We start from the raw sequence: 24,167 nt of genomic DNA, 5'->3' as shown, positions 1-24,167 counted from the left end.
CAGGATGTATAATGACCCAAGAGCAATTTTAGCATGCCTCCAAAGCCAAGCAGACCTCACACCTGGTCTCCTATTCTTTCTTGCTTTTAAGCATCTGAGAGACATGTTTTTTTTAGGGGGATCTATCATACCTGTTGTTGTTTCCGAGTTACATGTTTGGTTTTAGTGCAAATAGAACAGAAGTAGACGGGTGATGTGACAGGGACGAGCCCAGAGAGCTTGATGTTGTGCATCTAGGTTGATCTTTGGGAAATGATATGATCAGTTTGTTGCTGTAACTCTCATCCTCCAATAACCAGTCACCTTTGCCATGGAATCTGGTCAAGTGAAGAAGTGAACTATTGCAAAGAATAATAGGAAGTACTCTTTTTTTTCTCAATAAAATCTTAAAATAATTTCAAAAAGTGCTAGGGGGTAGGGGCTGTACAATGCTTATTTGATTGTCATTATGTACATCTCTATGGATACATAAATAAATAAAATATGTCCAAGAGCATGGAAGTAACATTAAAGGTATACACATAGGAGGTCCCTTCCAGTTTGGGATAATGTCCAACCCTTGATAAGAAGAATGAGTGAAGAAAAATGTGTCAGTCTTCAACACCCCCTATCATCAGAATCACTCCTCCAATGGTGATTACATCCCATCTCTTCTAAGAGAGTAAAGATGTCTTGTGAGTCAGCAAGAAAACCTGGGGCTCAGCATTCATCTTCAACTTCTCTGATTGGTGGGATCAGACTACTTGTGGATTTGTATTGGTTGACTTGGTTGGCCATGTGAGTGCTCATGGGCTTGATCTGAATGTTCCGTGGGTAGGCATTTTCTGGTTCATCTGTAAACCATTTCTTTTCTGAAGAGGACATGGCAGGAAAGGGAGAAGAAAAAGAGAGAGCAGTGTTAGTTTTGAAATACTATTTCCATTGTGATTGCTTAAAACCAGAGAGATTCAGTTTAAGTAATAGATTTGGCATGACGCTATTTCATAAAGACATTAAAACTCATGAAGTCACCTTTACATTTAATAATCGAATCTAGGATTTCTTAGTGAATTCTATTCTGTTAAGTCTAGATATTAGGTTACACAAACTCAATCATTCAGTTTTAAAAGTTGTAGGGTCCATCCTCCCAAAATAGAAAGTGCTCTCACTATCTTCTGTTTTGAAACAGCACACATTATTGATATCACATTTTAGCGTAATTTATTTCATAGCTTGGATGAGAAAAAAAAAAAAAAAAAAATTAACATAGCATTTGATCGAATTGCTGAAGGAACACTGAAAAATTATAATATTGTTTATTGTTTTCTTACGCTGATCTCATATTGCCCATCATTTTCTCGTTTACCAAAAAGTTAATAGAAAGATTCCCCAACATTTTTAGAACTGTATTGAAGCTAGAGGCTGACTTTGTTTCAACACATGACAATGCTGAATTTTACAAATGTAATTTAGAGGTGTCAACTATTGACTTTGTTGGAGAATATGACATCTTGAAACCTGGAAAATAAATATATATGTATGTTTTTTATCATAGGTCTCACTGCATTGTTTTCAACTTCTTTTTGGGGGAGGGCGGGCAAGAAATTGATAAATAGAAAATCATACGTAAATCATATCTTGCAAGATACAGCTGCTTTATCATTTCATAGTAAGACTCAACGCCATGCAGACTGTCACTCTTTTTTGGGTGAAGTCGATATATTAAAAATGTAACTGCTCCTTGGTACAAACCTACATCCACATCTCCAAATGTACACATACATGCAGGCTTGCATGTGTGGAGATTCATTTGTGTAGGGCTTGTGTGTGTCAGCAAGCTTAAGGCTGCAGACCTGTTCGTTACAGCACAGGCATTTGATGTGTAGAATTGTGCCCAAGGTGAAGCAAGATGTCTGCCATCTCTCTCTAGAGTCTGCTGCTGATATGAGGACCTTGTTGCCTGAAACCACTGTGTCAGGTGCAGAAGTTTAAAAGGGAAGAAAACTTGCAGACCCATATCCCCGCCAATTTGGACTTAAAATTAGTCACACCTCCTAACTTTCTCGGTGTGCCCGATGGCACAGGGCTGGGCACTTCTATTAAAGTTCTGTGAAGAAGTAAGTCATTTGGCTGCATCAGGGGGTTTTGAATCAGTTTGACCTACATGTGAGAAATGATCTGGAGTTGAACAATCTGACACTTTATAAGCTTGTGATTGAGGCGGATACTGATACAATCACATTCTGCTGTAATTAAGCCTTGCAAGAATATGAACATTAAAAATCAGCTACAGTCATTTGATAGCATCCATTAAGAAGATGTGCAAACACACAGACCTCTCACACAATGCAATCCAGTTCAAGTAAAAATAAATTAGAAAAAAATCATGATAGATGATGGAAAGGAACAGGGATCTTACTGAACAAAATGAAACACCATCAATTGAGTAACAGGTAAGGGCACAGAGAATGGGGGTTTTGTCTCAGCCTCATGCAATGTAGAAATGATCCTGTTCATGGTAGAGGGTGGAGGTGGGGCAGCAGCAGCAGACATTTTGCTTTCCAGACGAAAGCAAAACTTAAACTGAGGCATGGTTTAATTAATATCTGAAGAACATAATAAATAAAACAAACCCTCCTCATCATAACAATATCCAAAATGGACATAGTTATGACAGGAACCCCGAATAAAGGTTGCTAAGTCATGCAGAATCGTTAACTTGCATACCTTGGCCCATTCTATTCATCCTTGTTGCACTTCAGAAAGAGAGGTGAGTAATCTACTGTAAGTAAGTAGTATTTACAATCTACAAAGAAAATACACAACTGACAAATGACTACATCATATTAATTCTTATCATACATCTTGATTTTAAGATGTATTAGGAGCTTATCATCTACAGTTTTGTAAACGTTACAAACTGAGATTGTAACAAATCTGCATGCTTTTAGAAAATGACATGATCTCTTACATTATTATTGCTTATTAAAATTAAAAGTAACATTTTTATTTTAGGGGAACAACATGTACATAACATGTACGCCAACATTTTTTAAATTATTTCATAATTATACAGTGAACAAAACAGGAAATAAGAGCTTGCGGGTGCTAACATGGACATGCATTAAAGCGGTATAGAAGCACCATGGATACTAAAATATCAACACTGCTTATGGGGGATGAAATATGAATTAAGCTTTAAAAGCATAATTAAAAAGTGCACCCTAAGCAATACAAACTTTTGAATCAACAACCACAGTGAGTAATTCAAAATAAGCATTAATCAAGAGTTACTGTTTTTGTTATAAACAAACATGAATCAACATCAGTTATTTACTCTAGAAAAATACAGAAAACAGCACAAAACAGTGTGGTCAACGCACAACAAACTGAATGTGTGTTGTATGTCTCCTCAAATGGCCTAAGATTTTACTTTAGGCTTGTTTTCATCCACAGCAGCTATACCATCTAAACAGATGCTTTATTTATGTAAAGTGCTGCATTTTTATAACTGTGCAAATCTGATGTTTTGTTTTTTTCCCTCCATTTTCTGTTACAAGAAGGATAATTCCCTTCAAGAATTTCTCGGTTGGCGCTGCATGCAGTACAGTATAGATAAAAAGGCCTTCTTTCTAACAGCCAGTTTCCAGCTTTGGATTAATCATTTGCTGTAATTGTTTTATTTTTCCAAAAACAACAGCACTAAATACAGCATCTGCTTCTCAATCTCAGAGGCTGCAAGAAGCGTAGTTCGGATTATATTTGCTAACAAGTGGACGATCATAGTCATATGTAGTTGTTTTGTTCAATGTGGAAACCAATTTAGCTTACTGCCCCTTGTTTAAATCAGTTTTGATTTATAAAAAATAAAATAAAAGCGTGATCCATCAAGGCAATTCAAAAAATAGAGAATTTTAGATACCAACCCAGAGCCAATTTTTTTAGCTTTTTTTTTCAAAATCTATGCAATTTTAGATGTAAGGCTTCAGTCATCAATATGATAGTCTTATCATATTCTAATATTAATTTCACAAAGTAAGACTATTCATATAAACCCTGAATAACTGGCAGTGCATGTGTGAGTGGACTGACAGTGTTTTTCTCTATCTTTACTGACTTACATGGAAGGAGGGGCGAATTACTAAATTTCACGCAGTGTCTCAGTGATATCAAAATTTACATGCAGATGATTGTGCAACAAAAGTACAGTATTTGAGCATGGACAGAGAGCATGAGTCACAACCACAACAGACAACAACACTTACCAGTGCATATGGCTGTGCTTAACACATACATTCACAAACAAACACATGCATGCTCGCACACGTACGCACACATACTGGACACTACAGATTGGACATTTAACACAATCTCTTTTAATAACAGGTAACAACCAAGGTCTACAGGATATCTGGTTGACTTACTTCTGTTTGTCACGGGTCTCCCGAGTCTTACTGCTGCGATTCTGCCGGTTAGAGGGTGGGATGGAGTGGACGGAGGAGCTCTTTTTGCTGGAGGAATGAGAGGAGTGGGAAGAGTGGGACAAACTTGTCCGGGATTGGCCTGCATTGTGGTCAAACTGCATGAGGCAGAAGATCAAGTCTGTGGGCACCAGCTCAAACTCATAGGGTGGGTTGGTGATCACATATCTGTCAAGAGCATAAACAACAGAGGTGAGTCCAAAAAATAATAGAGTCCTGAAAATTTGGAAAAGAATTCCTTGAATGTGAAACAGATAAGTAAATACTAACAATTATAGGAGAAAGGTTGATGGCTTTTTTCATGTCAAGTGTATTCATTGATTAAGTGTACACGTTGTACAAGTTGTGAACATATATGAGCATGTGTAAATAGCAATAATTTTGAGAGTAAATATTTTTAGTACCTAATTATCTATAGCACAGTATATGTATTATAACACTGTAAGTTAAGGCATGTTATAAGCTTATTTCTAAGCATATTTGAGAAATTACACTGAAACTTAAAATTGATACATTGACAGTAACAAATGTAGCTGTACCGTTTTGTACACTGGCTTGGTGTACTGAGATGAGCATCTCTTAATCTGTAGATTCCAAAACACAGCATATTGTACGTCTTCAAAGCTTTACAGAATAAGTCACCGTAGCAGCCACCATCCTGATGAACAACAACACACAGACACGTGCGGTTAGGCTGGTGACACAGCTCATTTTTAGCAGGTGTGATTCTTAACACAGTTGAATGCTCCTCATTCTTCTTAAGTGTAGTGAGTGCTTTGCAACAATGAACAGAAAGCAGAAATGCCATATTCAGTTTTAATATTGCATGCAGATAAAGTAAAGTGATTCAAGTGTTGAAAGTCTTCTTTATTGTAAGAAACAGTAAAACAGTGATTTCCTTTGTGCTTGTTTTCAAAAGCCTTTAACCTCTACCATGGCCTGCGTTGCGTGATCACTGTTCTTCACATTGAATTAAGAAGCACGAGGAGCAGAAGCAGTTAGATGTGTGTTGCTGGGTAGTGCCAAAATTTGTCATCTCCACTTAAACATTCACTTACCCCCAAGTCGGCAAATGGCCCATCATAGAGGGCTAGCTGGGCAACGCGACACCTGTCTCTGTTGGCTAGTGTTTGCGGTGTGCTGTAGCCTCCTCTGAGAGCATTTTCCTCGGCCAACAGAGCCTCCAGCTCTGGTGTGGCTCCCCCTGTGACTAGCGTCCGAATCAGCGTAAGGATGTTATCATTGAAGTATGTCTGTGGAGAAAAGGGTGATCTGTGAGAGGATGCTATTACAGTCACCAGAGATGTTGTGGCTGATGTGGCTAAGACCTTTAACCCCCCCCCCCCCCCCCTTAATATTTTACGGACTGCTTAGGCACAGGAAAATTCAGTGAATACTCCAGCTCGAGTGCACGGTGTTATGCAGCAGGGCTACAACTTAATCTGGATATTTGGCTCTTGGACAATTTGCATCTACAAACAGACAATGTAGCTATGTAGTGTTAAAACTGATCACATCTGAAAAGAGGATAAGTGTTGTTGGCACTGTTTTTATTATAAAACCTTCGGTGAACATTATCAATTAGTATGTTTAGCGATAATAGTGGTAATTGGTTGCGCTAAAAATGTAAAAAAACATGATAAAAATATAATCCTCATGAGAGTTTTGTAAAACAACTGACAGGTTATGTGTCAAGCTGAGCAATCCATTAAGGCCTGACTTTGTCAGACTCCCACTATGAGGTACAGTTCGACAGTTTGACCTTGAATCCTTAATTAACATGAGCTATAATTTCATTCAGTCATAGTTCTTAACCTTTTGTTGATAATAATCTCTGAAAACATACTCTTATATTGTTTTGTTTTCAGCTGCAACATATGTGAAGAAACCAGTGGCCCAAGAATCAAAGAAATGTAGAATTCCTACTTAAAATAAAACAGACATGCTTCAATACAACTCCACTTTCTCCTCTGAAACAACTATTTGACTGCACTCAGCAGGTGTCAGGTTCACTTGTCCTTCAAGCTGATTAGGACCTGCTGTTGTTGCATGTGAAGACAGTTGATGTCAGTCGGCAAAGAGGCCAGAGTGGCAGCTCTTCTCCCTGGGCCCCTGACAGGCCTGCAGAGCCTCATGATGGATGAGCACTGTCCATTAGCCGGCTTCAACTCTGACCAGTGCCAGACTATAGCTGACGCCTGCCCTACCCCCTGCTCAGCTTGACTCTGCACACTTCTAACATGTCACTCAGTGCTGCTGGAATTAAGCTATCAGAGCGCCAAAGGGAAAAAAAAATGTACTTCTGTATGAGTGGGGAAAAAAAATATGTGTGGGATGAGACGTTTTTCCAATCTCTTCTGTCATGTAATCTCTGTCACAGCGGGAAATCCATCAAGATATAAGGGGCATTTCTTTGGGTCAGGCACAATCAAAATTGGCATATTGCGAAAACTCAACATTAATTTGATTAAATGATCTTATATGATTATCGACGGTAGAATTTATTATATTTAGTTCAGTTCAGCTTATTTTGGTTGGTTTTTCGTTCTTTTCAGAATCAAAATTACTTTATTGATCCCAAAGGTATTTGTGTGATCCAAGATGCTCCATACGGAAAGAAATGAAACCAAATAAAATAAGATGAGATGAACAGAAATAAATATATAAAGATGATAAAATATCATTGGTGTTAGGGTTTAATTCCATGAATGCATGACAATATATGCACATACGATAACTATATTATCAAAAAAGAAACAGTCATTCACATAATATTCCTAAAACAAATGTACCTTGACCAATAAAGATAAGGCTGGAGCATTACCTTTATGCCTTCCAGCCTTACATTAACAGTTTTTGTCATTGCATTTCAGAAAGAAAAAAGTGTATGTATATATGCATTTATATATGCATTTATATATTATTCATAACTCTTCATAACATATTAATATTATTATTTCTAGATATGTTTTTGAATCTGTAAAAGTTTGTTCAATATTTCCATTTCTATTTCATAATTATTCCATGGATTGAATCAGGAAAAATAAGCAAAAAATAAGGACTATTTCAAAATAACCTTAATTGTATGCGCGATTAAGCAATCGCTATCAAGAAAATATATAAACCCTGTCAAGAAAATACCTGGGAACGTGGCAACATAATTCCCAAAGATATGAATAAATTTATATCTGTGACTTAGGAAGCAGTTATGAGAAGATATCTGGGAGAGCCTTCCTCTAATAATTAAACATGTAATAATTTAAATGAGATGTAGAAATCATGAAGAGGTACTTATGGGAAATATTTAAACCTCACCGCACTCATCAGAGAGTCGAGAACACTGACAGCAAAAGCAGTGCCACAGGCAAAGGGCTGTGTGAGGTACAGCTCTGTGTCGGGGTCGTCGTCGTCATCTTGGTCCAGGAACTGAACATTTGAGTCGTTTACTAGGGGAGTGAGAACATTTCGGAGTTAGGAACTGATTTATTACTCAGTAAATCCCAATACCGACACACCTGAGAGTTCAGCAATCAGGTTTTGTTTTCAATCTTTTTATGTTTTAACAACTTTGTTATGCTATTGCAATGCAACGGATATGTCTCAGGTATATAGGTATTGACCTGTGGGTTTACCTTGGAATATAATGGAACATTTGATGGACAACATATTTTACACTCTTACAGTGCCACTTACACTGTACAGAAAAATAACAAAGAACCTGAGCATTGTAATTTGTGACAGTCTCTTAATCCATGTACTAGACATTGTTCATAGATTAAACAGTATTAAAAAGTCTTGACAATTTTCAATATATAAAGTCGACAGAGTTACACATGCAGGGTGCATTTCATTTAACACATGTAGACAAATCACAAGTGATATAGAAAATATGAACATAAACTATACATTCACTGACATAACCATTGTAGAAGTACTCGATCAAAGGTGGGCCATCCAGCTAATCAGCAATAGTCTATTAGTCGCCATTATACCATGATACATATTTACAGGAAGTATATGCACACCATCTGATTATATTTCAAGACACTGGCTCCTAATAGAGAAAAAAGACCAGATATAGATAATAGCCTGTATGAAGAATATGATGAGGTTTTTTTTTTTTTTTTGAAGTAAAAAAAGGGAGACTTCAACAATGGCTACGATAACATCAGGTATTCAAATATTCATGCATTTTTAAATTCATGCTATTTTTTTCTTGATGAATGTGTTAACCACATCATCTCTTTTGGAGATATACACCGCAGATATTTACCTGTAACCTGAAAGTCACCTGAATGTCAAACAACCACATTTTCTTTTTTCAATTTCAAAACTGAAACACCAAGATTAATTTGAATGTCTGCGAATTTGCACAGACATTCAATATCCTTTACATAAAGGATGCAAAAGCATAGTAGTATTTTTTCTTATTTTTCTTGGTTCTTGGACCCAGCATTTAAAAAAAAAAAAAAAACAATCACACAAGTTTTTGTTATACTTCCCCAACAGAAGTGCTTTGGTAATACAGCCTGAGGAAGACGAAAAAACAACTGGAAAATGATTTTAAAAATGAAACCACTAAAAGATGCTTTGATCTTGAGTTTATTTGGGGTGGGGGGGTTGAAATCTGATTTTGTCCCAGGCTTCCTGTGTGCTGTGGAACAGAAATGTCAGTCAAAGAGAGAAGGGCCTGATGCAAACGGGCTTGGGCCAAAGAAGTGAATTGAGGGGAGTGTGTATGTGGGTGGGTGTATGAAATAAGGGCGAGAGAGGGGCAGGACGCGTATTGCTATGAAAACAGCCACAAGAACAGACTGAGCATGATCAAAGGCCTAGTGATGCGCTGCAAACGCAACTGGAGGAAAAAAAAAAAAAAAAAAAAAAAAATCATTAAAAAAGGGCCAAAACAAGACAGTCAATTTCAACCAGAAGGAAGAATAAAAATGTGTTCAAAGTGAAGCCATGGGAGCAGTGAGGGCCTTGACTGCAGCAAGATAAATCAAGACAAGCTGATGAGGAGCAGAGCGGCGGAGCGAAGGAACGAACAGCAGCAGAGGACAAAGGCTCAGCTTACCCAGCTCTGTTATCATTTGTATGTTGGTTCCACTTTTTTTTTCCTGACTGAGTGAAACCAATGGCAGCAGTTTGCCAGGTTTATCTAATGGTGATGAGACAGCGCAGAAGAAGGAAGAAATTGTGTCGTTATTGAAACAGTTTCAAAGACTGCAATAATGGCATTTCGCTGTCTCAGACTACTTGTATCACCTCCCAAATTATTCTCAGACATTCATGGGTGTCTGGTATCTAAAAGTACAGCATCCTGGATTAAAGTGCGCAGTAGACACAAAGCCAAACAGGCTGAGGGCTACAGCACAATAGCAATACATTATTGCATAGTAAGACAGTTATAAAGGATAAAAAAGGTCTTATCCACAAATACACCTACTTCACATGCCACGCCAACAAATTGATCAACAACCTCGGATTAGGCATGTTTTTATGTTTCAACTTGACTTTAATCCGCTCCTGGCCCTGAAAACTGAACATATGACAATGTAATTATGGTATATGGTTCCAGTGAGAGATGCGGTCACACTCTCTTCCATATGCTCTTACTCTTTCTTTTCCTGAAGGACAATGTTATCACAAATACTGTTGCTGTAGCTGTGTAATGTGCAAAACGCAGAAGCACGGCACCCAAGCATCCAGTGGACTGCGTTTCAGTCCAGAAACCAGTGAGTCCAACATGAATAGAATTTAGTTTGGAAGATTACGTATACAGTTACGCGTCTAAAGGGATAGCCCCTCTGCAGGTAATGGCTGGCCCGGTTACAAGTAACATTAGGTAGCTCCTTTCTCTTTTTGGCCTTTACTTAGCTGGTCTCACGCTCCATTGCTCTCTAATTGGGTCAGGGGAGACAAAGTAGCCAGTCTCTGGTGCTTTAGAAGGCCCCTCAGAGATCTGAAAGTTTCATGAGTCCCCAACACCAGTGGGAATACAGCCACTACCTTTGTTATTAATAAATGGACCCATTTTGCAACCTAGGCAGTTTTTTCCTCTACCTTTTCACTCTATTTTCCCTCTGTTCGTCTCACTTTCTTTCTTTCTCTTAACCGCTCCATCAAGCTTAGTTTCTTGTCTGCATTAGTGGACAAACTGCATACGGTGTAGTGCTAAAAAGGTTTGTCTGATAGTAGCCCACTGTGTCCTCGTCGCAAAGATACTTTCCAGTCCTTAGTTGATATCATCAGAACACCACAAAAGACTGCAAAATTTGATCATTTGCATTAACATGGGGCTGAGTTAGGCAAAGCTGCTGACAACATGAATGTAATCAAAAATTCCACACTGCACATTCCTTAGTCCATTTGACCACGAATGAGTTGGAACATTTGGCAGCCGCACAATGTTCAAAGTTTCGATAATCAGCTTTATGCTTCTGTGTCTGCAAATGAGCGATGAGTTGATCTAAGGTTACTGGATAGGGCATGCAGTTTGATTTGAATCTGCATTTGTGATCACTTGTGGAAACTTTTTTTTTTTTTACCTAATTCCGTGATGATTGGGATGTTGGATCCGGTGGTGACGGAAGCCTGACGCACAAAGCCATGTACTGGACTGCTGTCTGGAGATGACCGGTCCATTCCAGGAGGCGTGAAACCTGAAAAGCACAGCACAGGCAGATGATAGATAAGAAAAGGAATTCCAATTTAAAAAAAAAAAAAAAAAAAAAAAATTCCAGGTTTCTACTATAACACCATCATAAACGCAAGTTTGTGAGCAGGAACATTGTTCTATACCATTATACATCTGTACACGTCAGCTCATTCAGCAAGATACTAAGATGCACTTTATATGCCATTCAACTGTGGGGATTTACTGAAAAAAAGAGGCAGCAGAAGATGGAGTAGGAGGTTAAGTGAACAAGGCACCTGCCTAAAAATGCCAATATGGATACTGTGCTTTTAGGGGTCATCTAGGACATATTTAGCATTCACATCCCTCCATCAACGGGCAGGCATAAATTTTATATGTTGTTCATTTTGTTACAATAAAATTGGTGAAGTGGATACGGAAAACCTTTTATCGGAAATGGCGTTGCTGAGAACTATGAATACAAGTGCAAGTGACAAGAGTATGAATTCGCATGACTTCACATTTTTGCATTTCCTCAAAGTGACAAGTAAACACCTTAAATCTGTAATGCTGTATGCATAATGCATCCAGTGTGTTTTGACATCCATCATTTAGTGCTGACTACAGCAAAATGCCAGCTTATGGAGCCACCACCAATGAAATATAAAATATATTCAGGTCACAAAGTTTTTAAAGGATTGTAAATTCTCAATGTGTGCATGCATGTCTTTCCTTGTCAAGAAACTCAATGAGCTGCTTACATTACAAAAGAGATCTTGAGTCCTTTGTGAAAAAACACGGAAAAAAGTTAAGCAGAGGGAGGGAGGCTCAGCTGTTCTAAAATGCAGGTAATCATATGTTCTAAAATGCAGGTAATCATAGGTATTTTCACACAAATTATTGAACTTGGAAACAGTGAAGATTGGACAGCAAGTGTCAACCAGTTAGCCCAAACTCAGTCATCACTTTGACCTTGTCCATAAAGGATGATACTCACACCTCTGGAGAATGACATCAGGTTTTCAAATGTTGACTCAAAACTGTGCTCTTACTATATCATAGTGAACATGAATTCTGTATGCAGTTGTTGAAAAACAACTTCCCTCAGTGCAAGTTGTGAAAAAGACTGCGATTGTTGGTGGGTGTGGGGAATGAACAAAAGCTGCCGAGCCATCACAGCTACCAATTTGATTTGGTGAGGTCCATACAGAGAGCTGTGCACCTTTCTTGATCAAAATGAGTACTTTAAAACAAATGAGCAAAATCTCCCAGATCGCCATTTAAAAACAAAAAATTTTGAATCTTATTGGTATAATGTATATACACATATATAGTATAGTATTGCCCTATTTTTTGAGCTATAAGTCGCACTTTTTTTCATGGTTCGGCTGGTCCTGCGACTTACAATTGAAATATATACAGCAATTTCACATGTTCGTTATTTTCACACTGACAGCCGCGAGAGTGCGCACCAGGCTTGTCTGCCAGTATCTGCTACTCCTATTACTCCTTTACTATTGAAAATTTAAAATTTTAACATCATCTTACAAAGACAACTGAGAAAGACTGAACATAAATGCCCCCAAAAGGCAGATTACAAGCTCCAAGTAGTGAAATATGCAGCTGAAAATGGTAATCAAGAAGCAGAAAGAAAATTTGGAGTGAGCAAGAAACTAGTGAGGGACTGGCAAAAAGCGGAGAATACTCTAACTGCAATGAAGAAAACAAAAAAAGCTAATCGAGGGCTAAAAGCTAGATGGCCACAGCTAGAGGAACAAGTTCACAAATGGGTGCTTGAACAATGTGCTCCTGGGAGAGGCTTGTCAACGGTGCAGCTATGTCTCTACACACAGGTAGTTGTCAAGGTGATGAATATAAATGACTTTATGGGGGGACCTTCTTAGCGTTACCACTTCGTGCTGTTAATATGTTGCATTAACATACCAGACACCTGTTCAGCCTGGTGTTCTCTATTCTATTGTTATTATTATTTAAGGACCCTGCGGTACTTTTAAGAGGAATGTTCAGACTTCTGTGATCTCCTACTGGCTGTTAATGTGTTTTGGGAGGAGTGAGAGCGCTGAGTGGGAGAGGGTTAAGTGAAGCTGCTGTTGTTTAATTGTTCCAATTGTTCTTATAAGGTTTAACCAGCAAATCATCATCGTTGGACACATCCCCTTGGACATTACATAGTAACTTGCCTTTCAAAGAGAAATGGCTGTTCATGGTCTCTGACTTTATGAAATAAATTTGCTCTCAAAAATGCGACTTATAGTCCTATGTGACTTATATATGTTTTTTTCTTCTTCATGATGCATTGTTTGGCTGGTGCCACTTATACTCCGGAGTGACTTAAAGTCCAGAAACTAAGGTATATAATTTTCTATGATTTGTATTTAAAATAATCACTGTAGAGGCACTCTGGTTGCATACTCTTAATATGATTATTATAATTAATACTATGACTAAAAAAAACATATAATACTAATAAATAATAGTGTGTGGAAGTATATATTTTATTCCTCTACTGTTTCATACTGTTTAAGTTATTCCTAGATTATGATCTCATTACATACCTGTAATATATAACAAGGGGTGCTTGCATAGGGCATTGACTGTATCTGATGTTGACAAATACAGTTGAAAGGCAAATGGATGAGTAGATAATGCAGATTAAAAGCTGCTCGTTTCAACACTTACTGTATGTGATGTGTTCCTGCAAAACCTCTCAAATTCAACCGCATGTTGCCATGATAACACGCTAAGGCTCATTAAAAAGAAAAAAATACATGCCTTACAATGTTGTGAAGGATGAAAGAAACCCCTGATTATGTTGATTTTTTTTTTTTTTTTTTTTTTTCAAATTTAATCCCATATTTCTGTTTTTTTTGTCAATTATAACTGTTCGAATACCAGAACATCATGTAACGTGACTTATAGTTCACTGGCACAGAGCTGTTCTACTTCAAGCTGATTGTTTCTGCTGCAGGTATGTAACCTCATCTGTTCAGCTACACAATACAATAGACAAGTGAGATCTCGGTTACATAGCCCTCATCCCTGTTGCCCCCCGGGTACAGCCATGCTCTGCGGTTGACTACACGGTAGAGCAGCAGTGAGAAACTCTCCCCCAGGAAAGGGAATGTTTACTTATTCATTTGCACCTTCTTGTTTTAAATCCCACCGACACTGACTGAATAGGAGCATCACTAGGAGGAAGGAATCTCCTAAGTGTATCTTATGTTACAATAGCAGCAGTGTCTATGTGACGGTATGTGTGTATTTCCCAATGTATGCATGATTGCATGAAACTGCGGCGTGATCTCTTAAGTGAACTATTTTTCACTGAAATGGGTGGTTGATGTAATACCTAATTATTGATGAACACTGGCTCCATCCATCGACTGCGAGAGGATATAGACTAGTGGGTTTCCATATTGAGGTGGCTTTCTGTGAATACTGCTCCCCAGAGCAGTGTGCTCTCAGATTTACCCCCGCTTATTGTTCCTCAGTGGTATGGCTATCGACAGCCCATCACTCACTCAAGGCTCAAGAAATAACAGCATTGGCATTCTCCTAAAACATGTGGAAGTGTTATGCACTAAAAAAATAATGGCCCCTTGGACCTTCGACTTTGATTTGTATTTACAACAGTCACTGTGGAGGCACTAAATAATACTGAGCTCAAGTCATGTCACGGCTTTCAGGCTAATCATAAACTGAGGATTACCTGTCTGCGGATGTGTGCAAAACAGATTGCTCTGACATTGCTGTCTGTGTGTCTGTGAGTGTGTTTTACGCATACACACGAATACAAAAGGTGTGTGCATGTATGCTGCTGTTTTGTTGTGACTAATGAGGAGCAGCTGAAAGGGTCCGCCTGGTGATTTGAACTAGCTGCTTAATGATGATGAGGCCTGATGGGATGCCAGGATCGTGTGTTTGTCTGCAAACATCAACAATCTGTTCCCGACGATCTGCCAGACACCAGATCAGGGGGAACAACATCAGATGACACAGTCATGTTGATTACATCATTAAACAGTATTATCAAGGAGGTTTAGCAGCATGTAATTACCAGGGACAAGGCTGAAATAATCAGAAAATGATGCGGGGTAAACACTCTTCAAAGGTTTGATGAGGTAGTCAACATAATATCTTGTGTATATGACTTCTGCGAATGAAACCAGTTCATGGATGCCCCTAAATGCAAACTCGAAGAATTTAGAGCACTAAGCAGACTCTTCTTGACACGTTACTTTCTTTTTTTATGTTTTTATAATGCCCCCTGCAAACAAAGATTTTATTTTATTTTTTTTATCTTTGACTTCCATTCTTGTCACAACCTGTCTCCTTCGGGCAGCAAAGAGATACAAAGTCTAAAGGGGCGCTCCTTACCTTGGGAATTAGCCTGTAAGACCCCGATGCTGTCATCAAACTGCATAGATTTGATGTTGAGTGATGCCAAGATGCATTCCTTATCCTGCAAAGAGGCATCTTCGATATTGTTCTGATTGGCTGACAGTATTACACACATGTCGCAGAGGTTGATGTTGACAGCCCTTAAATCTGCCCGACTTAATGGTGTACCCTTCAGCACGAGGAGAACAGAGAGAGAGGACAAGACAGAGAAAGAGAGAGAAAGAGAGAGAGAGAGAGAGAGAGAGGGACCAGAGCAAACAGACAGACATGAAAAACAAATTTAAGAAGTGAGCAGAGTTGAGCTTTGGGAAATTAGTTAGCAAGTTTTGAAGCAATGACATTCCACTGATGTAACTAGGCATTGGAAAATCAGAGCCATGAACTAATCTAAAGGCTACCCTGTGCTGAAGGCTGTATTCGAGATTCTCCTCTAATCATCAGTCAGGCCAGACCTAACAAGCTGTAAGGCAGAGAAACATGCCATCTGAGCGGCAAACATAAACGCCATTTAAAATATGCGGAGTGTCACTGCTCTAGTTGAAGAGAGTTAACTCTGCTCTCACCGAGCGATCATTCTATTGAGTTGGTAGTGATGAAATAAAACTGACAATCCCTCTCAGGATCTCAGCATAGTATGTTACAAATGTCAGTGCCTTCCTACAGAGGCAGCCTCTGGTGACCAGCGAACTTGGACACTTACAGGTAGGATGGACACCTTGGGGAAGTTGTGTAGAGTCTCCCATTCTCTCCGAAGATAATCCAGAGACCCCACAAACACTATGGGCTTTAGTTCGTGATAGTGAAAGTTGCTTGCTCTTAAAGGCATCACCAAGTTTCGCAGCCCCACTAAAGCGGACGTGACATCTCCAAATATACAGACCACCACATGGCCGCTCAGAACTGTCATGGAGGCTTCACTCCGGGTCTGCAGGGGAAAAGAGGGGACCAAAGAGGGAAAGATCACAGAGAATCAGAGATTGTGTGGGCACAGACATATGAAGCAGGGGGAAGAAAGAAGCTGTATTAGTCACTCACTATAAACTGTTATAAACTCAAAATAAATAGTTTGTTGACTTCTAAAGTTTAAATATATGGAATGATACATTTTCTTCAGATACAACATAACTTCCTTTTTTTTATCATTAACAAAAACAAACTATTTTGTTTATAAGCAGTTTATCATATATATTCAGATAAGGGGTTGACGAAACAAAAACAGAGGGCAGGTAGTAAATGCAGTTTGTAAGATTTCAGATACATTAGCCATGTATTTAAAGCTATCTTGGATGAAATTTAAGCCAACAAAAGGAACTTTGTAGACCAACTCATACAGCTAATGTAAACTGTTCTCTGTTATGAAAAATCTATTTTATCACATTTTAAGGAAAACCCTGCAGATGATTTTAAATAAACATCTATTGCAGTTAAGTTTTTTCAGTGAGAACGCGGTTATTGAAGCTTTTGTCAGACAGCTGTGCTTTTTTTTTGTCCATTCCCTCCTCTTTAAATGTTTCTGTTTTAGAAGAGATGCTTCATCGTTTGCAACAATTCTCATGATTTTTGCTCAGCTCAATTATCTGCAAACCAAAATCCTTACAAACTGCTTTGTTCAAACATCTGAGGCGACTCATGCAGAAGTGCTCTAACACTGTTCATACCCTTAGGAGGGTATGTAAAGATAACAGACTCACCTTGAAACAGAGAGGCAGTGAGAGAAATTTCAGTATGCATTAGTATGTGGATTGCTTTAAGAATGAGGGGAAACATTTACACCTCACCATACTTACTTTTCATACTCTTTATATTTGGCTCAACATTTACGTTTTTTTTTTTTTTTTAAAAGATAAGTTTGCAAAGCCATGCTCAACTCACCAGGATGACTTTTTCGATGTCTTTTGAAGGGCACCAGTGAAACATTCCAGTCGAGTCATACCTCTTCACGTTCATGTCCATGTTTTCAATTTGCTCATTGCCAGGGATTAGGAGTGGATCATGTCTACTGAAAAAAAAGAAAAAAAGGAGCATGAATCAAGCAAACAACCAAAGCAGAAAAAAAGAAAAACACCACAATTAATGCATGCTGAATCATTGTAGGAAATGATTGCAGTCGAGGAAAGATGGTTACATTCCAGACTAAAGCAATAATTCACCCCAAAAAGGAATATTAACTTAACTGAACCATCTCTCAGCAAATGGGTGAAGAAATATGAATCTTATTTTAGACTGAACTATTCTATTAATGATTCATCCCATCTTTTTGCAGCATCTTTCAACTGCTGCTTTAACTTCTTGTCCTTGATGAAAAGTCATTGGGAAACTCAGACCCAGATGCTTGCAGTGGTGCAGAGCAGAACAGCAACTGACTAAATAGCAGAACAACACAGGGCTAATTATCAGCTTTTAACCTCTCTTCCTGTTCCTGATGCCATGTGGAACAAATAGAGAATGCGTCAACAGACTCGCATTCTAAATATTTCAGGAATTTGCCCAATCACATTTTGCTTTCCCAACTGATGGCCATTAATGTTTCAGCAGCATGTCACAACCAAACAGGCTAATCAACAGCAGTGGGCTGCTGAGTTTTATCCAATGTAACACTGACCATGAAAAAGGCTCGTGTCAGTTCTGCAAAACTGCTGCTCCTATTGTTACACTTATTTCCAAAAAGAAAAAAAAAGTTGTCACAGATCCAGTGGCAGTAATCCTGAAAATTTTTCCCCGAACTGTTAAAAAGTGCGGAAGTCTAGTGTTGTTTTCTAATATATATGGCCTATTCATAGCATTACGTGCATATTTTTATTAACAAATAAAGAAAACCTTGTTTAAAGCAATTGTATGTAGACTCAATATAGGAAACTGAAGAAAGAAAGATATTTGAGTAATATGGGGAAAAAAAACATCTCAGGAATTTGACATACATCTCTCTCACTATCACTCTCTCTATCCTCTATCAACGCTATCATTCAATGACAAGGCTTTGATGTTGCCTCCTCTTTCGGTCTGCATTTGGGTTACATGTCAGTGCTGGGAAAGTAAAAGTAGAAAAAAAAAACTGTCAATTAGCCACCCCCCCTTTCCTCTTCCTCCCTCTATCAGTTAGTGTAGGTGATAATAACACTGACAGCATTTAGTGTTTTTACACTCAGCCTGAATCTTTCATCCACAGCCCCGTGTTGCGCCAATCAACTCCATGGAGCCCCCGTCACTTCAATCTGCTCAGCTTTGCTCGCCTCCACACTGGCTGACTGGCGCATGCAGGCAGGCTGCTGCTCCACCTCTCGCTGCCAAGACAGCTATCTTTCACAGAGCTGTCAGCGTTGTGACTGGCAGCCTGTCACAGGCTCAACACACCTCCTCCTCCCTCTGCCTTCTCCCTGCCTTGGGTTGAACCTACCACGAGGCTCGGGGAGAACAGACAAGTCATCTGAGCGATAGTGCCACGCCCAAGGGATATCAGCTGCAGATGATACTGCGACAACTTTTACGATTGGATGCCTGTCATCACTCATGACCCGTCAAAAGGGTTCGTGAGAATGGTGTTAATGCCATGGCGGCAATGCACCTCATTAGCACAGTGACAGATCAGATTGGTTAGAGGGAAATAAATAACACGGCCACAGATTTCTCAGCTAGAATGAAAAATGTGTCAACCCTTGTTTGTACCAAAGTACACATTTTCATTTATTAAATTAACAGCAAATTCATTTTATTTACTTTAATATATCATGTCCTATACATACATTTATATTGTCGGACATTTTCTCCACCTAAAATTAGCAAAGAAATCCACAAGGATTAAATGGGAACTGCTTTCGATTGCAAAACAAATATATATATATACTTTTTCCTATTCCAGAGTGGTATTTTATCAGATGCTTTTATATAGGACAAATATAATATGTCTCACTCCAGTGTCTAACCCCCTCATCGCTTTCTTCTTCCCTTCCTCCCTCAGTATGTATTTCAAACAGAGTTGAGTTATTCCAGTGTATCACTCTGCAGTCACAAACTGGGGATGGGTGTGCTCCCCCAATCCCTTTCTGCCAAACTATGAAGGCAGCCTCTTCCTTTGAAAATTTTCCCCATCATGCAAACTGACAAAGGCATGCTTTTCAAAAGCCCACAGCCAATCTGTTGATCATTATTTATTTACAAAGGCCTTCAGGCTGCAAGTCCTGTAAAAACCATACTTGATACGTATGCGCACTCTCTTGCTAACTCTCTACTGTGTTTCCCCCCTCCTTGCTTGTAGAATAAAATATCCCTAAGGCTACCTCAAACAATCACTTTTCATTGTGCATAAAATCCACCTTGTAAAGCACAACTGTTTAATATATATGGTGTTACATGTTGTCAGGGGCAGCTGTGAAGGGGGTGGGGGGGCTGTTGCCCATGATGGGTAATTTGATGTTTTGCTGAGGGCTTAGACTTGGAGAAAAAACTACACCTATAACAGAGGACCTGTCATCCAAGTACCCAAGAGCCTTGCAGAATACTGAAGTACCCCTAAAGCAGAGAAAACTTTAACACCGCTTTGAAGCATTTTCAAAACCCAGTAAATAACTCACAAGAATTATTATCACTGAGATCAAAGCAGAGATGCACATTTTACATGGCAAAAGGGGACTTTTCCTAAGCAGAAAAGGAAGAGAGAAAAGATTTTGTGGTTGAGTTTAGGCAAACTAAACATGCTTTTAAACTAGCAGTTAGCTGGAAATGTGCCAGTGTCGACTTGTTTTTGTAGCAGCTTTCTCCCTTTGAGCAAGGGCATCTAAAATGATTCTCTGTTGCAAACTAGACTGAAGGGTATGACTCTGTATTTGCCTAATGGTTTGGCAAGTGTGGGGCTTATTAAGTGCTTGTTTTGTGGAGAACTGAGGGGGAGGCCGACAAGTGCACTGGACAAAATCATATAGGCATGCCAGTGCAGTAGGAGGAAAGCTGCCTGAGGGAAGCAAGCGTGACACACAGACTCCACAACATAGTAAGTAAATGCACAATGGTACAATAATAATAGTGGGAAAATAAAACTACATAAAAACAAAGGCATGTTGGATTTTAAAAATTCTCGTCAATTTTTATTTGCAGAAATATGTTCTGTTGAAGAATTTGAAATGCAGTATGCAAAATTTAGAGCCAAGTGACAGGAACCCAAAAACCCGTCCCATAAGATTAGCCTATTGTTAAATCATAAGAATAAAACAATACAACTCACTCTCTAAGAAAGATGTAGCTACGAATGTGCTGATCACCACCATGCCATTTTCCCGTTGTCCCAATACGCACAGGCTGGCCTCCCAGTATTTTCCTGGGGGGGGTAGCTAACCCCGCCTTGTTTCCAGAGAAGCACAAAGCTACCCCTTTTATCTTTCAAAATCAATTAAGACCAATCTAATACCACAGGACAAGATAAAAGGAAGGTAATATTTTAATTCATATTTGATTGCGATGATACATCTCACATATGGCCTTAAGTACTAGAAACAGTACTCGCAGGGGTTCCCACAATAGAGGAGTTGCCTAAGGGCAAAGTAACCATGCAGGTCCCTCTGATTGGTTGCTGGTGTCATTAGTGTCAGCATTGTTTAAGGAGTACATGTGGACCAGAGCGGAGGAGGTGACAGCTGGGACTTTAAAGCAAGAGGAGTTTTCAAACAGCCGCACAGCCCCTTTTTTTTTTTTTCGACAGAAATATTATTTCAGCTCTGTCATTAACTGCTGACAACATGTCATCCTAAATAGCCAGACTCTAACAGGGCACTTCTCCTCTCTCTTTCTCCTTCTTATCTCCTTCTTCTGCCACCCCTAATTTGCCCCCTCCGAACCATTCAAACTCCCACCATCTCACCATCAGGAGCATCTGCCTCTGAAGTAGCTCTCACATGCATCTCTTCATCCCTTCGTACCTCTCTCTCTCCCACCCCTGTATCTGACTTCCTCTCACTCCCAATGTGAAGGCTGGAAAGAGAATTAAATCAATGTCTTTTACCTCATCATTTTGGGAGAGCAGTTGGGTGAGTTTCGCATTCCTCCATTGCGCTGCTTTTTTTTGGGTGAGAGAGTTGATGGATGCTCATCTTCGACTGCAAACACATGCACAGGATGTCAGAAAAAAAGACAGTTTGGGAATGTGTGCTTGGCCTGACATGAAAAAAAGACAACAATCAATCAATCAATCAATCATTTCAAACAAAAAAAAATGAACAGAAGAAAAGGAAAATTAATAATTCAGTGTCAAATTTAGAACATGTAGAGAAAGGATTAGTAATGGAAAAAGGTAAATCTGAAAAAGGCAGGAGAAAACCTTGGAGAAAAACCAATTTATGACCTGGAAATGTCACAGGAGGCACACAGTCTCAATGTACCCCATAATAAGGCCTTTCTAAGGTGCACTTTTACAGGGCCACTGTTATACATTATAGTGTTTTGTTCTGTACACTTGGTTAATTGTGCAGGTGGTTGGACCTCTAGCAGTCTGCATCAGAGTGACCATGCTGACCTACACCAATAATTGCCATGAGATGGTACAGACTGTCATTGTCAGTGGGGCACGGGCAAAAGCAATCACATGAGATAACGAAGAGGTTATGGAAATGTATCTTGGGTGGGAAGTTTTGAGATTTATTCTATTAAAACCTATCTAAACCCAAACCCATTATTCGAGTTCTGACTAAAGTGCAGAATGGCTCTTCTACTGGTCTACCTCCATGCCAAGAGAACACTCCACGCAAATTATGATCGGCAGGGTAAACTAACGGGCTATGAATTAGTGGTCTGTGTATATCAAAAGCCTCAAGTAAAGGCACATAATCCTCCAGCAGATGAAGGTCAGCACTACCCTTAAAAGCTAGCAAATTAAGAAAAATATATAATTAATGTAAAGTTAAATGTTGAATTCTTGTCTCCAATATTTTGGATTTGTCATATGCCTGACATACCAAAGTCACTCTTTTGATATTTCTATGACTGGGGGAAAAAGTCTACAGGCTTTGCAACAGTCCCATACGGAGAGTACAAGAAAGAGAGCAAAAGTGAGGTTAGGTCCAATTGTCTGATTATGACACTCAAACAAACTCTGATCTGATCTTCACCACTGTTTTAGGATGACCAGCAAGGCACTCAGATAGTATTTTTCACCTAACACTCTTCTCGTGCAAAATGCCAATTACACTGTAACTTCAATCCTTGTTAGTCCTTTGGTGAGACATCAGTAACACTGCATGATATTAGTGCAAATCAATGTGTGCGAGTTAGCTGCAACTACACCAAGCATGTGCAATTTCATTATTGTCTGAGCATCCACTCTGAACTGTCACCTATGTAATGAAAGCTAAGAAATGTGACTTCCCATAAAATGCCTCATTCAGACACTTCCTTTAAACAGCTAAACATGTGGAACTGTTAATACAACAAGTTCTTTCTTCTTTACACATAAACTGCAAATTACCTTTGAAAATTCCACATTTTAAATTTTGTATTTCAAGCCATACCATTTGACAGATTCCTGTGGGCTTCACTAAATTTGTTAACATTAAAAGAGTGAAATGGCATTTACGCCGGCAACACTGAAATTAAATGCCTTCTGGCCACTGCAAAATAAAACCTATTACTTGTATATATAATACATACAGGATATGCTTAAAATGATTTCTTCCTAGATTGTGGTTCCCTCATAACAATGAGCTCAAACACCCTGAAAGTAGTTTCTCAACTTGTAGGCAATTCCGTGCAAAGCGACAGTAGCAACAGTAGCAGCTCCTGCAGAGTGAAACATCATGCAGCAAACAACACAAATGAAGGAGCAGCACAGGTGCAGTCCTGACTGATGCATTCCGCTAAAGGGGCAACCTACAATGCCTACTGTGACTGAGCGGCATGGCATTACTGGGATGGTAGCAGTATTTCACCGGCAGGCTGCAAGCGCGGTTCAGCCGACTCTCAGCCAAGGGTCTGGCCATGGTGTCTCCCGGACCTGAGATACTGAGCCGCAGTTGTGAAGGGTGAGCCCGAGGCCCTTGGCCCATGGGAAGCAGGCTTCCTTTACGGTTATTAACAAGAGGGATGCTGGTTGGGTCTGGCTTGACCAGGGGTTCCTGGTTGGGGTGCTGGGTGTTGGGAAGGAATGCATTTGAGGTGATGGAGGTGGAGGTGAAGCCAGTGGTTTTAACTGATCGTTTTTTAAAAGTCGGTCTAACTTCATCCAATACTGTCAAACAATGGAAAATAAAAAGTGTGAGAACCGTGAATTAATGCTGATGAATCAGTTAATTATTGAAATACACAAAGACAACTACATTCCAATTTTTTCGTTATTTAGGATTAGTATTTGCTATTTGTTGTGGCTACCCGAAATAGTCAATGAGATTCATTTTAACTTATATGGCTCATGTTGGAGAATAATACTGTCCTTCAGTAAAAAAAAAGTAATCTGTTAAAGCCATACAAATCAAAAAATGAATAAAATCAATCCTAATGTATAACTTTTTTTTTTCTAAATCTAAAGATGACACCCCTTATTGTGCTGACATTTGTTGTAACTATTTTTTTCAACATTTACAGCATTTTCAACATTTTTGTATTTAATGCAAACATGAATTAAATAGAAACTGCTCAATCTTGTTCCTTGGTTGCCTTGCAGTATCTGGTAG

At 39.0% G+C, this 24,167-nt stretch overlaps 1 protein-coding gene across 20 annotated transcripts in view; it reads right to left on the bottom strand.

Moving 5' to 3' along the window:
- Positions 1–410: 410 nt before the first annotated feature.
- The window catches only part of kcnma1a (potassium large conductance calcium-activated channel, subfamily M, alpha member 1a), a 145,153-nt gene continuing 121,396 nt past the window's right edge, over positions 411–24,167 (bottom strand). For 8 of the 20 annotated variants that reach the window (XM_086171029.1, XM_086171052.1, XM_086171098.1 and 5 more), the window contains 12 exons: positions 21,509–21,602; positions 17,392–17,518; positions 16,220–16,444; positions 15,496–15,688; positions 11,009–11,122; positions 9,535–9,618; positions 7,776–7,906; positions 5,519–5,713; positions 5,000–5,118; positions 4,404–4,628; positions 2,707–2,735; positions 411–851 (listed from right to left, as the gene is read on the bottom strand). In XM_086171029.1, the coding sequence (XP_086027155.1) occupies positions 700–851; positions 2,707–2,735; positions 4,404–4,628; positions 5,000–5,118; positions 5,519–5,713; positions 7,776–7,906; positions 9,535–9,618; positions 11,009–11,122; positions 15,496–15,688; positions 16,220–16,444; positions 17,392–17,518; positions 21,509–21,602 (1,688 nt within the window). In that variant the 3' untranslated portion in view covers positions 411–699. The remainder of the gene's footprint in view (positions 852–2,706; positions 2,736–4,403; positions 4,629–4,999; positions 5,119–5,518; positions 5,714–7,775; positions 7,907–9,534; positions 9,619–11,008; positions 11,123–15,495; positions 15,689–16,219; positions 16,445–17,391; positions 17,519–21,508; positions 21,603–24,167) is intronic. The other 12 variants (XM_086171106.1, XM_086171021.1, XM_086171090.1 and 9 more) reach the window with 6 other exon arrangements.

This window comes from Fistularia commersonii, chromosome 2 (assembly GCF_037954325.1).
Source record: "Fistularia commersonii isolate RoL2024-O1a breed Wild chromosome 2, RoL_Fcom_v1.0, whole genome shotgun sequence".
NCBI classification, from domain to species: Eukaryota; Metazoa; Chordata; class Actinopteri; order Syngnathiformes; family Fistulariidae; genus Fistularia; species Fistularia commersonii.
This window is presented reverse-complemented; position numbering and strand designations above follow the sequence as displayed.